Source organism: Cadophora gregata, assembly GCF_030347475.1.
Source record: "Cadophora gregata isolate MNR1 chromosome Unknown scaffold_1, whole genome shotgun sequence".
In the NCBI taxonomy this organism is placed as follows: domain Eukaryota; kingdom Fungi; phylum Ascomycota; class Leotiomycetes; order Helotiales; family Ploettnerulaceae; genus Cadophora; species Cadophora gregata.
Window position 1 is genome coordinate 1707539 of NW_026695924.1, and position 15193 is coordinate 1722731.

At 48.4% G+C, this 15193-nt stretch overlaps 7 protein-coding genes across 7 annotated transcripts; 2 read left to right on the top strand and 5 right to left on the bottom strand.

The window, feature by feature from the left end:
• Nucleotides 1–98: 98 nt before the first annotated feature.
• ONS95_000574 (uncharacterized protein) lies at nucleotides 99–855 on the top strand (the record flags this gene model as incomplete). The annotated part of the gene is made up of 3 exons (XM_058493734.1): nucleotides 99–227; nucleotides 277–294; nucleotides 357–855. Exons 1-3 carry the CDS (start codon nucleotides 133–135, stop codon nucleotides 853–855), a joined length of 612 nt encoding a protein of 203 aa, XP_058363935.1. The 5' UTR covers nucleotides 99–132.
• A 358-nt stretch (nucleotides 856–1213) lies between these two features.
• ONS95_000575 (uncharacterized protein) lies at nucleotides 1214–2975 on the bottom strand (the record flags this gene model as incomplete). The annotated part of the gene is made up of 4 exons (XM_058493735.1): nucleotides 1214–1900; nucleotides 1950–2488; nucleotides 2539–2656; nucleotides 2721–2975. 4 exons carry the CDS (start codon nucleotides 2973–2975, stop codon nucleotides 1214–1216), a joined length of 1599 nt encoding a protein of 532 aa, XP_058363936.1.
• Nucleotides 2976–4640: 1665 nt separating this feature from the next.
• ONS95_000576 (uncharacterized protein) lies at nucleotides 4641–6341 on the bottom strand (the record flags this gene model as incomplete). Its single annotated transcript, XM_058493736.1, has 1 exon — nucleotides 4641–6341. One exon carries the CDS (start codon nucleotides 6339–6341, stop codon nucleotides 4641–4643), a length of 1701 nt encoding a protein of 566 aa, XP_058363937.1.
• Nucleotides 6342–6770: 429 nt separating this feature from the next.
• ONS95_000577 (uncharacterized protein) lies at nucleotides 6771–7617 on the top strand (the record flags this gene model as incomplete). Its single annotated transcript, XM_058493737.1, has 3 exons — nucleotides 6771–6953; nucleotides 7015–7114; nucleotides 7196–7617. 3 exons carry the CDS (start codon nucleotides 6771–6773, stop codon nucleotides 7615–7617), a joined length of 705 nt encoding a protein of 234 aa, XP_058363938.1.
• An 800-nt stretch (nucleotides 7618–8417) lies between these two features.
• Nucleotides 8418–9121, bottom strand: ONS95_000578 (uncharacterized protein; the record flags this gene model as incomplete). Its single annotated transcript, XM_058493738.1, has 2 exons — nucleotides 8418–8899; nucleotides 8959–9121. 2 exons carry the CDS (start codon nucleotides 9119–9121, stop codon nucleotides 8418–8420), a joined length of 645 nt encoding a protein of 214 aa, XP_058363939.1.
• An 869-nt stretch (nucleotides 9122–9990) lies between these two features.
• On the bottom strand, nucleotides 9991–10821 carry ONS95_000579 (uncharacterized protein; the record flags this gene model as incomplete). Its single annotated transcript, XM_058493739.1, has 1 exon — nucleotides 9991–10821. The coding sequence occupies one exon, from the start codon at nucleotides 10819–10821 to the stop codon at nucleotides 9991–9993; it is 831 nt and encodes a 276-aa protein (XP_058363940.1).
• Nucleotides 10822–11935: 1114 nt separating this feature from the next.
• On the bottom strand, nucleotides 11936–12455 carry ONS95_000580 (uncharacterized protein; the record flags this gene model as incomplete). The annotated part of the gene is made up of 2 exons (XM_058493740.1): nucleotides 11936–12236; nucleotides 12295–12455. The coding sequence occupies 2 exons, from the start codon at nucleotides 12453–12455 to the stop codon at nucleotides 11936–11938; spliced, it is 462 nt and encodes a 153-aa protein (XP_058363941.1).
• Nucleotides 12456–15193: the final 2738 nt, after the last annotated feature.

Below are 15193 nucleotides of genomic sequence, written 5' to 3' on the forward strand. Positions count from 1 at the left end.
TATTACACATGGGCTTACGAGCAAACTCTACGAAATGAGTGTGGCTACAATGGAACTCAGCCATACTGGGATTGGGGCAGATGGTCTAATGACCCAGAAGCCTCTCCAATCTTCGACGGCTCAGATACCAGCATGAGCGGAAACGGACAGAAGATTAGTCACAAAGCAACGAGTGTTGGCCCGGCTCAAAACGGAGGAGGTTGCGTTCAAAAAGGTCCCTTCGCTAAGTGTGTAGCTCAAAGTCCTTCAAGTATGCAAGATGCTGACTTCATATAGTATGACCGTTCACTTGGGGTAAGCTCTGTCTCATCAGACTCAGTATTCAGTGAAATGGAGCAGAAAGCTAACACCCACAGTCCTGTGTCCCCAATGGCTGACCCAGCACCACCGCGCAATCCCCGAACGGACGGATATGGGTCAAATCCACGATGCCTTCGGCGAGATATTGGTCCCTACCTTTGCAAGAACCAAGCCACACCAGCCCTCATCGCACAACTAATCAACAATGCCAAATCCATCGGGCCATTCCAAGACACGATGCAAGCCTCACCTGGCGTACACACGGCCGGGCACTTTACAATCGGTGCCGACCCCGGCGGTGACTTCTACACGTCGCCTAACGATCCTGCGTTCTGGTTGCATCATGGCATGATCGATCGGACCTGGACGATCTGGCAGAGTCAAGATCTGCCGAATCGGATGCAGGTTATCGCTGGAGGGACGTCGATGTTTGGAGGTGGGGCGATGCAGAAGTTGACCGATACGGTGGATTTGACGCCGTTGGTTTCGAAGATTTACCAATTGAAGGATCTGATGAGCATTGTTGATGGGCCGTTCTGTTATGTTTATGAGTGAGAGGTGGCGGTCGTTATGTGATGGAAGATGACGAGGGGTTGAGATATCATTGTTATGTTTTTCTGCATAGCTATCCTCACTGGTTCGTACAGCAAAATAATAAGTGCTGTTCTGCCTGAGCTTATGAGGTGATGCCGAAGAGCTCGCTTAAATTATCTCTTGACAAACAACACTTCAACCGACTTCCATCAAAATGCATACTGGTACCAATACTCAACATCACATCCAGGTGCTCAAGAATAACACTTATCCTCACATCTATCGCAACGATCCATAAATTATTACAGCTTAGACTTTTATTATTTCGCCATGTTGATCATTATCGTATTACATTTCATGTGACACATCTCGACCCCTCCTATTTCTTCGGGTACTGCTCAACCCACTTGACTATCTGCGCAACCTCATTATCGATGACCTTCTGTACCCCAGCATTAAATATTCCATTCCTGAGTCTCAGATCAGAGCAGTGGAATCCTCCTGGAATAATCTGCAGAGGAGCAGTTGCAGTACCTGGGAATGGCCCACCAGGTCTGAACTCAGAACTCATGCCCGATGTCTTCCATGGATCGTATTGGCCATTCGTCCAGATGAGGCGAGTAGTTTTCTCAAGCCTCCAGCCCTCGGTGTGTTTGTTCACTTGGTGGACATTGTTATCGGGAGAGATGTTGGAGCCGTATGTGAAGCCATTAACCGTGGGGAAAAAGAGGTCGCATTGACGTTGCCAATATGCACCATTGATGAGACGGGAAACGATAGTAACCTCGTGACGAGGAGCGCCATCTTGCCAGTAGCCGAATGGCTCATTGCAAAGCATCCATTGCCATTGCAGGTCAATGTCGTTGTCGACTGCTCGGTTGGTGAAGATAATGTTGGTTGGGTCATAGGTGTCCATACACTTGGTCTCACGCTCATCCTCATAGCCGTAACCTTGACAGAATCCAGGGATAAATGTCTCGTTTACCCATTTGGCATAAGCTGGGAGGGCTTTCGCAAGTCCTACACCGTTTGCATCTGGAGTGACTGCTGCCCCAGCCTTGACGTTCTAGATAGAATTAGTATGTTGAGACTTCGACAATGGCAGCAAAAATTACCTCAATAGCATCGCAGAACCGGAAGAAGCCAGAGTAGTTGGTGTAGAAGCTGTTGGATTGCCACAACCATGGGCCATACTCAAGAACGCCCATCACATCGTCGTAGTGATCAAGTGACTCAAGACCGAACTGTGCTTTGAGTGCCAGCTTCTCAGACTCTTTGCCATGCATGAAGACATCATCCATATACTCGACTACTGCTGTGATATCTTTGCTGCAATTCTTCGGCATACCCTCTTGAACCGGGGTAAAGTACTGCCAGTAATCATAGATTGCCTCAACAGGCGCAGAGGATGCATGGTACGCCCAGAAAGTGCCTGGGGCTAGCTTCTCGGTCCAAGCTGCCAAAGCGCCGGAGTAAGACCCACCAGAGAATACCCATGGTGCTTTATCAGCGTTGGAGCTATGGTCGGTGTCGAATGGGAGAGCAACTGTCTTGGCGAAATAGGTGAAATCGAGAATGGCTTGGTGCAAAGTCAGTAGTTGCAAGGTCTCAGCATTGAGAGTGTCGTATGGAGAAGATTCGCCCCAGTAACGGTCTAGAATGTTATCAGCACAGTTGGATAGAGGTCGCTCGGGGCATTCTCACGTTCGACCATGACCACAGCACCTTTGATCTCCTGAGCATAGAGACCAGTGATGGTGACATTGGTGAGGTATGCACCATACCCACCAGCAGCAATTTCACCTGGAGTGAAAAAGACAACCTGAGATAAATGATTTAGCTCTACTTTTATTCATTGGTTTCATTGGAACTGATTAGGTACTTACAGGTGAACCTGGCCCCGCCCAAAATTCGGAATTCCACCAGTACTTCTGCTGGAAGGTACCCTTGCTGGGATTGTCATGATCAAGCAATTGGGTAAAGAACCCGGAGCCTGTAGTATTGACTGGGGCGGCAGCAATATCCGCAGCGAGGACATCGGCGTCCTCGAGAGGAGGAAGCAGTCTCCCCAAGTTCTTGAACTGGTTTCCCGAAACAAGGCAAGCCAATGCCGAGAGGGCAGTGACCAGAGAAGACCTCATGGTGAAAAGATTTGATCTCAACTGTAGACAGCGATTGCTACAGCTCTTTCTAAATCAAGCAACCAGATGCGTGTTCTTCTTCCAAACAAATGAATGAGCAGACAGAGAGAGGTTGGAGAGGACGAGACAGACACAAGTGGCGGGGTGAGCTTCTCTTATCAAGCTGCTCTGCCCCATATGCATGTTATGCCTGCAAAATAGAGCAGTAAATTACCTGGGTTGAGGAGCAAGTAGCACCTACCGTAGTTGGCACAGCTCATGCAGGGAGCCTTCACCCGGGGTATGCAGATCTGCCGCAAGGAGGCAAGTCGATAAGAGGAGAGTGGGAGCCGTCCAGGTACCTCCAGTGATAGTTCGCAGGCCCGTCTGCTTGACAGGGAAGTTAAGGAATTGATAAATCATTGGAGGGGCATATGGACATTGTCTCTTGGATAAGGGCGTGGAAACAGAATTCTACTGGTCGTTTGTTGGTTTTTTACCTGGACACTGGATCTCGACATGCTATGCTGCTCGGAGCAAGAAAGTCTTGCACGGCCACTTGCATGGGATGGGGTTTAGCGTCCCGTCGCTCTACTGTATATTTAATATGCTCAAAGCAACTTGAGAGCTCAATACTGGGTTTCCTGTAAGCTTAAGCATATAACGCAAATTGAGAGACCAGGTTTCTTGTAAGCTTTGCTTTCCCGCACAGTAGGTTAGTGAATGTCGGCGTCGCCTCGCGCATGAGGAAGGTGGAAATAGGAATTGTGGGGTTGAGATGGCGTCCGCCGAGATAGCGTGTGGTTGGGCGAAAGGGAGTGGCGCCGCAGGGGTGTCGTCGTTGCATGGCAGGAGTTTAAACTGACCAGCTGCCGTATCCAGGTAGTTCCGGTGATATTTGCCTCCGATAACAACAGACGATCCTCTTGCTAAGGAAGGATAAGGCGGGAGGAGGCGGAGCAAAGCACCTGAATACCTGAACCGTTCATTGCCGAAGATGGGAGGAGTTATTTGATATGTTGATAACTCGATACGGGACAAAGCAACAGACTAGCAGCCTGATGCACGTCTGTAAGGTTGGATTTGTGATCTAGGACTGACACATGTTTTCCTATCGAACGTTAGGCACGAAGTAGATCTTACTCGTATATCTGCTTAATTGTTCAAGAGTTGCGGTTAGTGTATTGTGACTTATCGGCAGATCTGGACTTCGGATGAATGCAAAGTGTTGAAACCCACTTTTACATGTAACCGGAATCGCCTTGCACGACACCACTACCTGTCTCGCCTGTACGACTTTGGGACCTGCCATTTGTTGACTGACGCGCGAGAGCTCGACACCAAAGGTTTTTGCTCGGTAGTGTTGTTCTCTGTCGTCAGGATGCCTGTTTGGCAATCCAAGCCAACGAATCCTGCCGTTGTCTTCCAACGAGTGGCTTCCAGCAAATGCTTGATTGGAAACGTCCCAGATGGTCCACTTGGTTGCAGGATTCGAAGCAAGGCATTCTCCCATCTTTGGGCGAGTGGATACAGCATATGCGGCTGTCTGCATATCTGCTCAGTGAGAGCACAGATCCCACAGCACAGCATCAAGAGTCACATGGATGCAACAGAAAGGCACCTGGGCAATCTTCTATTATTTTTGACGCAGGGATTAGAAATTAAAATTATTGACGTACCTGACATCTACTTTACACATTGCAATTCCGAGAAGCCTATCGTCCACCGCATGCTGCCCATAATGATAATCATGAAACACAACGCCACTATGACGCTCGCTGCGCCATATTGATAGGAATGTCTCCTGCGCAAAGAACTCAACTCGCCAACCCACGTGCTGACAGTTGTCAAGCACCCACAGAATCCGTCTTCGACACCTTGTAAGACCTGACAGCCAATAACGCCTCCAAGAGGTACGTGTTGGACATCATAACTCAGCCCTAAGATTACCGTGCCCAAAATATTCACGACGAACGTTCCAACTGGAAACGAAGCAATCTTGCCATTGAGGTAAAGTGAGGCGTAAAAACGTCCTAGGCAACCAAGAGGAGCGAAGACCAGTGCAAAGACTGCTCGGCCACGCCATATTTCTGGAGGAGCCGAGTTCCTGTCAGGTGGGAAGATAGCGAGAATAATGGCTCCTAGCCAACATCCCCAAGCTAGTAAAACTGCTATCGGATCCAGTACTTTGCGACAGAATTTGTATGGTAGACTAGGCGTGAACGGTTCCAAAGCAATGGCGATATGAGCTCCAATTGTCAGGGCTGATATGCAAAGTGCAATTGTAATGATGATGACTGCCAATAATGCAATAACGGAATATCCCCCATTCCTGGGAACTGTTGACTCCACGGTCGTTGCGGTAGGCCCATAGTCAGTAGGATGATTGAGAGGAGTAGGCAAATTATTTGACAAGGCCAGGAACACATCTCGAATGAAGGATGAGAATGAAGTGAAGCAGCCACAGAATCCAGTGGCCAGCCCGACATACAGAGGAATTGTTTTCTTCGTTGCCGCATGTGCTCTCTTGGCTGCTTGTAAATCAACACATTGGTCTGAACCTAAGCCACTCTCTTCGTCCTGCTTTTTCTTTTTCGCCTTTTGTATCTGTTGATGGTATGTGGCCTTACCCCATTCCTCCTTGAACAGCATCCGATCTTCACTCAAGAAACCCATGAAAAGACTTCCTCCAAAGTTGGCCCACAGCTCGCTGAATACCACAGGAGCCCCGGGATAGAAAGTAATGGCTTGTAGGCCAAGTCGTGCCAACGTACCGAGAAGGGAGAACAGTATTAGGTATGAAATAACGTAGAGCTGGGTAGCAAGTTTAGAGACTCTGTGTAGCTCCTTTTCTTCCGTTTTCTTGACCTCTGCGGGGCGTTCTGTCGATGACCTTTCTTTGATCTCCTCGCTCTTCTGATATGTATGTGCCCTACTACGTGCATCTTCCAAAGACATGTGCCGATATACTGGTCCCTCGTCCGGATTTTGAACTGGCGACGGAACGACCAATTCATCAAGATTGACATAATCGTCCGGCACATCATAATCATCCCGCACTCTGGAGCGAGTAGCATCGTGTGCTTTTCGTGGAGGATTGCGCAATGCATGGGATGCTGATGGATCAAAACTCCGCCAACCTGCTTCATCCGGAGATTTCCTGTCGCCCTTGCTTTCTATACCCTTTCGACTTGTAGAGCTGGCCTTCGGATTTGAAAGGTGTGTTGATCTCTCATGGTGTTCGTAACCATTTGAGCTATGGTCTGCAGCGTCGTGCGACCCTTGTGTTGCAATTTTTTCACTGTCCTTCGATTCCATCGAGCTGGCAATGCTGTGCTTCACTGCGATACCACCTTCGAACTGACCCGATGTCGAGATCTCCATCATAGGACGAGGACTGCATAGGATATGCGCCTGGCAGTCTGTGCACACTTCTCAGTGCCAGTGTTGACAATGTCTCGAAACCCCATAACGCCTCCTGGAATTCCCATTACTTCAAACGGCTGACTGTGGAAAATGATCTCCACCTTTTGCACGAGGACCGACGTCAACAATCCAATGCTATCGAAAAAGTCAAGCCAATCAGAGACCGCTTGTCGATAAGCGGTTATCGCCCGCTTCCGACCCCGGATGTTTGGATTCAGGGGAGCTTGAATCCACTTCGTTAGCTACTTGTAGCTCACAACATCCCACCAGTCGCTTCAGGAACCACTGCCCTTACTGGAATCTTCTTGACGTTTATCTCACAAGAATTTAAAGAAATAACTTTAGAGACACAGCCTAGATATTTGTTTACATTTTGGATATTCAACCAACATGTCTTTCGACCTACCCCCAACTGTCCATATCTCCACGCATCCATGTCTTCAAGCCAAGCTCTCACAACTTCGTCAGAGCACAACGAACGCTAGGGAGACAAAGGCGCTGGTTCATGAGATTGCTTTGATTGTTGCTTGCGAAGCTACAGCTGCTGGTCTTACTACTAAAAAAGGAGAGGCTGTAAGTCAATAGACAAGCTTACCCCGCCACCGCAATCCAGTATTGACAGCTCACCGTCTAGGCAAAAACTCACCTGGGATACGAATATACCACGACCACTGTATCTCCAGGAAGCATCTCCGTAGTACCTATCCTACGATCTGGTCTTGGAATGTTAGATGGTAAGGCAGTTCTCCATCTGCTCTTGTCACTTCCGGATGCCTTGTCCAGTCTTTGAAAGAACGCGAAGCTAAAACACTTAGCAATCCAAACCCTCCTCCCGAACCCAGCCCCAGTCCACCACCTAGGACTATTCCGCGAGCCCACAACCCTCGAACCAGTGGAATATTACAACAACCTCCCCTACCACCGTCCTGCAGCCAACACTCCGTCCGACTCCCCCAACTCTGGCGCCTCCGAGCTAGCCATTCTGCTCGATCCTGTCATCGCAACGGGAGGCACATGTGCAGCTGCTATTCAAACGCTCAAGGAATGGGGTGTTAAGAGAGTGATCGTAATTGCCATTCTCGGTGCTTTACCGGGTCTGCAAAGGGCGGCGAATGAGTGGCCGGAAGGAGTTGAGATCTGGGCTGCTGGTGTGGATAGTGAGATAACCGACCGTGGAATGATTAAACCTGGCTTGGGCGATGTGGGAGATAGATTGTTCCTGACCATTGGGAAGTAAAGTTAGTAGCTGAGAGTTGAAGGTGCGATAATTTCTTGATGGTGTTTTGGTGCATTTTCTGGGCGCAAGTTAGATCGTTGAGACGTAGATGATTTTCAATAGCGAGACCACCCTTGATACCGTAGCATTGAATGTGCTGTTTTTTGGTTCTCTCCAAATCATGCACTATCATTCGTTGAAGCTGGTGCTGTATTATATACAAGAACCGGGTATCACGTCTGTCCATCAGTTCATTCCCTTCCCAAAGCTTATTCCTCCAATGCCAATCCTATCCAGGTACCTATCCATACAAGGGCAATAACTCCAAAACTAATGCATAATACTCGTACAGAATAGAACATTATAACGAAACAAACTAGCCCAAACCAAGGTCCTCATCCCAGGGCACGAATCGAAAAAGAAAGTATATAAGCTGCCAAACAGCGCGGTAGTACCGTACGACAAGTAGTACGAATCCCAGGTAAGATATCGCCGAAGCTACCAAGTACGGAGTCGGTTCTATCAGGAAATCGTGCCAGAGCTCGTTGATCCAGGGCTCGAATTCGGGAACTTCCAAAGTGATGCTGGGTCGTTCGTCGAAGGTTGGTGATATCTCATTCTGCCGAAATCGTGACGGTCGGTAATCTGCTGTATCGTGGCTCGTATCTACCCTATCGATATCTCCTTTTCCTCGTCCACGTTTCCATACTCCTCCAGAAGTGCGCATTCTAACATATTTCCTCACAGCACACTTAACAATCTTCTGCAGATGGCCACACCGCCTGCTCGTAAGAGTATCGGTCTCAAAGCGCCGCACCCTTTCATCTCCCCGGCGCAAGCAATCCTCGAACCCTCTCGATCCTCGCAACCGCTCCCTCCAGCCTCTCCAACCGCTTCCTCTTCTCCCCATCCCTACTCTCCAAGACCGCAACTCGTTCTTCCAGTTTCGCGCGTGCCTTTCGCTCCGTCGCAACCATCTCATTAGCCTGCATGAAAAGCTGTGCGCTCAGTTCCTCCAGCTCTCCGCTCGCCTCATCGAGTTTTTTGTCTGCGGCCTGTCTTAATGCCTGCTCCCTCGTCAAAGCAGCGGCCAGATCCGTAGCTGAAGGCGTACTCGGCGGCGCGGGGCTCTTTAGATTCGGCGTCGATTTGCGTGCTAAGAAGGAGGAGAGACGGTTCTGAACTGGTAGGTATGAGGAACGGTTTGGACTGCTTGCTTCTGCGCGGGCTGCTTCCTCGGAATGTCGAGCGTTCTGTGCCTTCAGTTCTTGGATCTCGTCTTCGTAGTCTGCCCACCTGTCGACTGTCCACTTTTTAGTCTCAGAATTTACATCTGAGAGGGTGATGGATTGGAGAACAAACCTGCATTTGTGGCCTTCTGTGTTAGCAGTCGGACTTGGGCTTGGAGATCCTCGATTTGCTTCTGTGCGTCTAATGCTATGGCCGAGTGATCAGGAAGACCGATACCGCAGTTCGGACACGCAGATGCCGCTGCACCTTGCGCCTGCGACATCGTCAATGTCATTGTCGTTGACATGGTATCGTGTGTTGTGGTCATGAGACAGGGAATATGTGGTCAGTGGTCCGTCGTGAAGTCGTCCCCTGACTGTATTCGCAGGTAGTCTTCCGCCGGTCACTTCGTAGGCTTTTTTACTCTCAAGTAGAATAGCATACCCGTAAAGCGATCGAAGTACAGGAGTGAGGGGCGACGAAGATGTTTTGTTCAAATCTCTTGGTCTGCGCTGCGCTGCGCCGTGCTGTGCTGCTCCTCGGAATTGTCCTCACATTGGGTTAGCTTGGCCTCCTTGCGCCACAAAGATCTCCTTTGCCGGCGCCAGTCAGTGCCAAATGATCCCTGAAGATCGCTAAATCCATCCACTGGAATTTATGCGTGACCGCTAAAACCGTCATCTCGTGGGTCTTCGTCAATGCATTGGCTCTAATCAGCGTGCAGCATGAACATAAGTGCGTCGATGAAGCAGCGTGGGCTGATAGATCTACTATTTCATTCTTGCATTATCAAGCATCTGAAGCATCACAACTCGTGTTGACTGACGACTTGCACCGAAACTCAGCCTTGAGAAATGGGAGTATCTCCGTGCTCAGGCATTGAGTCTGTTTCCTTTCGTCGTTTCCAATCGGCTCATTGTACTTGACTGACTGGCATTATTCTCGCTTTCTATTTTCACTGCTTTTTGTTAATGTGTTACTTGGGAGTCTTTCTTGAAATATAGAAATAGATAGTGGCCTATGTTCAACCCTTGATACGCAATTTGTGAAGAGTCGGCCTGAAGTCTCTGACTTCTCTCCCAGAATTAATTACCCTGGTGACTTCGTGTCACAAGTGATACTGAAGCAGATACCCAAGACACATTTCTTTACTTCCTATGGTATCTATTCGTTCAATCCACCCTTCGCTACACCACCCCCACTCGTTTTCGACTTCCCTACATTACTTTCCTTCTTAACAGCATCACCAGCAGAAACACCACTACCAGAGGCAGCAGCAGCGGCAGCGCTCTTCTTCACATCCTCCTTCTTCCCCTGCCCTACCTCCTTTGGCTTTGGCCTCTCCACAACCTTCCCCTTCTTATCCTTCTCCCCACACCACAGCTTCAAGCTATACACCCACTTCTCTTCCCAGAGATTCTCTTTCATCTTTGGCACAAAATAAAAGTCCTGCCCGTGCGCCGCATACGTAAAGCCTCTCAACCCAACATTTGCTCTCGCCTTATGGCCACTGATGCATTCGAACTTCCAGGGTTGCCACACGGGTATGTCGTCCCATTCTGGCTCTTCCATTTTTGGAGTCTTGGGTAGTTGGCCGTTACGAGGAGGAGGGATGGCATGTAGGTCAACGTGTTGCTCATCTATTCGGGATTGCGAAGAGGGTGACCCTGGAAGGGACTTGTAATGTTGCTCACTGGATCTCGCAGCTGTTTCGTATGCCGGCAGATCAGTGAGCGAGATCTTGCGACCGTTGGAGCGTTTCTTGAGCTTTGATTTTGATTTTGACCTCTGGGATTGCTGGTGCGAGTAAAGCTCTTCCTGCATGGTGCTGTGTTCTTTGAGGGTGGTGCTTATCCAGCAGGTTGTTACGCCGTTGTCGATAATGCTGGCTTCAAATGGGGAGGTGTGCGAGAAGGGAAGGATGCCATTGAACTCCATGCAAGCGTGAGTAAGGGACGCTGCTATCAGAGCCAACAATAGTGGTTGAAGCTTCATGATTGATAATTACGAATTTTAACGTTTTTGTGAGGTGGTAAGAAAATATAATAGGCATTGGTACGTTAGGAGATTCCACTGTGAGAAAGGCACATAGAGACGATGACGCGAGAGGGAGGGAAGGCGACAGATAGGGAAACGTAAATCCATTCCATGATTGAGACATAGTTCCTTGGCCGAAAATAAGGGAAGATCTGTGGTTTTGGTGTTGTCTTGTCATGAGCATCAGGATGTATGGATCGAAGTAAGGGATAAATGGCGGGGTGTGGCGTGTCTCGCCTAATGACTCAGGGGTAAACAATGAGAGTTTCTGATAGACTTTTTGGATCTGTCACTCTGACACCTTGCAATGTGATTTTTCAGAATATCATAATCCACAATGTTGATAGTAAGGCTTGAATGCCAAGTCATTGGAGCCATATTAACCACTGAGGAACGACATGCACAAACTATTGCAGTAGGCATGCAACTAAATCCGGGAGCCTAAACTCAGGTTGATGTCTGCATCGCCATGGATGATGCAGAGGGTAGTGATTCATGCTTGATCAAATTCACCAGGGACAAGCTCCAGGATGTTTGAAAAGTTCCTTCCAAATCCCCTGACAGTTGCTGCCGACCTGCACAGTCTTCGGTTCCTATCCGGGGAAGCTGGCAAAGTTATCTCTCATAAAGCCACTATACTAGGTCGAAATCATAATGGTGTTCCGATGCCGCATTGGAATGGCCTCAGTTCACTTCTGTGGTGAAAGCTTTTGAAGGTCAAGGCCGTGAGTATACAATTAGGCGTTTTGTTCGGGTACTGATTTTTGACAAGGAAAAAAGTGGTCAACTTTCGAAGGAGTAGCAGAGAGACACCAATATTGGTCCATTTTCCTCGGAACTTGGCGAAATTCAAAATATCATAGTCGAAGATCTCGGATGCCCAACAATGACTGGATAGTATACAGCCATAAAACTCACCTGAAGCGTTTTCTTCCGATACATGAAAGCCGAAATAAATTGAAAGTGATTACGGTGTGGCGATGTCTCACCAGTGGCCGGAGTAGCCTTGTATATTCATGGTAGGAACTGAAGCTCGCACATCATAGTATCAGTGACCAGAGTTTTCAAACTCCTAGAAGCCATCCTTCTCCCTCAACGCTACCTTAGGCTCACTCGTAGCTTTCAAGAGACCGTCAGGTTTACCTAATGCAGCTCTGGAATGATTTTTCAGCTCCTCGTCCACACTTAAGAATAGCCAAGCCAAGGCACTCCCTTTCCACGGCATCATACCGACACTTCTCGTCTTCAGAATAATGACAACCAAGAACACCACAGAAAAGGTGTTAATGTACTGGGTCGTCAAGACCTGTTGAGTGAAAGCGTCGAATGCTAGCTCTAAGGCTGTAATAACAGCTCCGAGAGACAGCATATCCCTACGAAGAACATATCTCAGCATTAAGGGTCATGTTAAGATCCTGAAAATAAACCTACTTTCCCCTCAAGGTCCACAATAACTCCAAATTGCCCAACGATCCCCGAGACGCATTATCCAAAACCTCCAGAACCTCGAGTCGTCGTCCACGCTCGGGTGTTCTCTTGACCGAAAACCACAACCATTTCCCTCGGCTCAAGCCGGAAGCCACAGGTATCATCAAGCACGTTCTACAAACCGTGGCAAGAACAGCGACGACTCCATTCAGAGTGATAACATGTCCTAATCTTCGGGCGACCGTCCCGTTGTGATGATACAAGAGGCCAACAAGAGCGGCGATGGAGAGTGTTGAAACGATTGCAGCGAGAATCTCGTACTTCCACCAATTTTGATGGGGTTTGAAGCGGCTGTATAGCTGTTGTGTTTTCGTAGAAGATTTTCCACTCGCCACATTGAGTATGGGAGGTACCAAGGGAGTCTTTTGGTCCAGTTGCTAGCTGTGGGAACAAGGACTCGGGCTGGGACGTTATTGGTTGCGACTTTTCATATGACAGGAGTCGTCTTGAAGAATCATAGCTGGGTAAAGACGGACCTGGTTTTCGTGGAATGAAGGTGCTCGTCGGAACGACAGATCGCCTATGCCGATTTAATAATGACTCGGTGTCCATACTCAACTTCGATGATCGATGTTTGAAGCACAATTAGAGGAAGAAAATTGACGCCGCTCATTATAAAAAAGTCTGAAAGGGAGAGGAGGCTGAGATATATACTTTTCGGCGGCTCGAGAAATGGAGGGTGCAAGCCTGCATTTGCATTACGACTACCACGCCTCAATCGTGAACCTAATGACCGACCAAGAAGCTTGATTCGAGTATGACATCCGCGATCTGCACGAATGAAACCTATCTCCGATCCACCTTCAAAAAAGCGTAGGAGTGGGTGCAGAGTGTGGCTTTGTGAGCAGGATGTCGGGGGCCGTTTTGTGGAAATTGATTGGCTGACTCCGCGATTGGCCCGATTTGGCTCATGCCTGTGAATGGAGCCACCACAGCCTTGCACTCAAGAACAGTACTGCAGATCTGGGGTTGACAAAGCACATAGATCTGAAAGAATAGTGAAGTTTGATTCTGGAGTCTGTATCGCTGCCACACAGTATATTCCCTGTGCAAAACCCCAATTTGTCGCGTCGAGACTCTCACACTCAACCACCCAATTGCAGCGTTCCGGAAATTTGTTGCTTTTGATATCTCTGGATATGTTGACTTGTTGTGTGAAAGGGCTAAGAGGTATAAGTTGGAGGTGCAAGTGTTCTCTGGAAATAGCCATAATCGTTCCATGCTGCCTTTCGTCCATTGTTTACAGTTCTAGAAGCGAGGGCTGGCTGGTCGACCTCGCTTAAATAAGGGTCGGTGAATCAAATAACTTGGTGTTGACTCGCACCCGCCTTGTCGCATTCTGGGATCATATTATACCGGCAGCTCACGTAGTATGTCCAAGCCACGGAAGAAGCAGTTAACTTGCGCCCTTTAAAAACCTCACTCCTCCCGACCTCCTCCGAAATAGTAACGAACTGTAGAAATACCCAGAACACCAAATCCTCTATTTAGAAGTTCAACGGAGCAATACTCCAACAAATAGACGATACACAATCGCTCCCCATCATCTCGACTCTTCAACAAACGCTCTTATGACAATAAAGTCGACCCTCACTTAATTCCGAAATGTGCACATTGGCCACTACCACATATACATCCTGCAGCTGTCGTGTGCCATCCCTCGAAATGTGTCCGCGCAATCCTTCAGTCGGCTACACCCGTTGTATCGATTACAGACACATCACAACTACAACCAGAGGGCCTTGCGTGGGTATAGGGGCATGTCCGTTCATGGCTATGACAGAGAAGAAGGTTTTCAGCCGCAATAGTAGTTATAGTGACAAAAAAGAGGATAGAGGTGGTGACTGGGACAGCAAATACCCTAGATGGAGATGGGCTTTGGAAACTTGTGATTTCGGTTGGGGGCTTTTCTGGATGTGAATACCATTGAATGAAGTGGGCAACTGGTGAAGAGGTATCTGAGCAGGCTACTGGCACATCTCTCTTGGCCAAACAAAACAATGATATACTTGTTCCTGAATTTTATGTGTGGCATTGAGCAACTTTGTGCCCAGCGACGCAAACCTAGCTTACTCCCGTGCTGCGCTGTGAGGCCGCACAATGCCATGAGAGCAAGCCAGTAATAGGTCTTCGAGTGTAAAGCGGTCAACCGCTGCGGATTCGGATGAAGAATACTGTGGCTATGCTCTATTGTATTCACATAAGATGCGATACATAGGACCAAGTATGGCCAGTTGAATGGGGTTATTTTCCTAGGATCTACCTAATCAGCTCAGCAAAATTCCCGATCTCAAACTGCGGAGCGCAATCCAAATATTACCGCAGAGCATTCAGAATGCCAATCCTAATGTTCTCCAAGCATCGGCAATGTTGGCAGGACTTCTCTTCCTCGGACTCGTTGTTATGCCAATCGTAGCGTGGATGTCGAGATCGCCATTCAAACCAATAAAGGTGGATGAGTGATCCAAGCAGCTGGTGGGGTTTCACCGACTACCCAGTCGTCTCCCAGTTTGAGATCCCTGATGATGTTACTGCACTACTTCCCCCGAAAAGAGCATGCGATAAGGAAGCATGGAGAGCAGCACTACGGAGAAGAAGAAGTAAAGGAAGGGAAGACAGGCGGTGAGCTTTTAACACAAGCAACATTTCGCAGAAGCGAATTTTCCTTGTCCAATCAACATAATACTTGGAAGAGATTGAGAAAGAGGTTCATGAGATTGTCCGCTCGAAAGCAGCGGTTCAATATGAGTATCTGGTGAATGGTGACACGCCCAGTAAAAGAAGTCTAAGCTTCAGCCAGATATCCTATACTTTCTACATGAAATGTGAATACACAATTGCT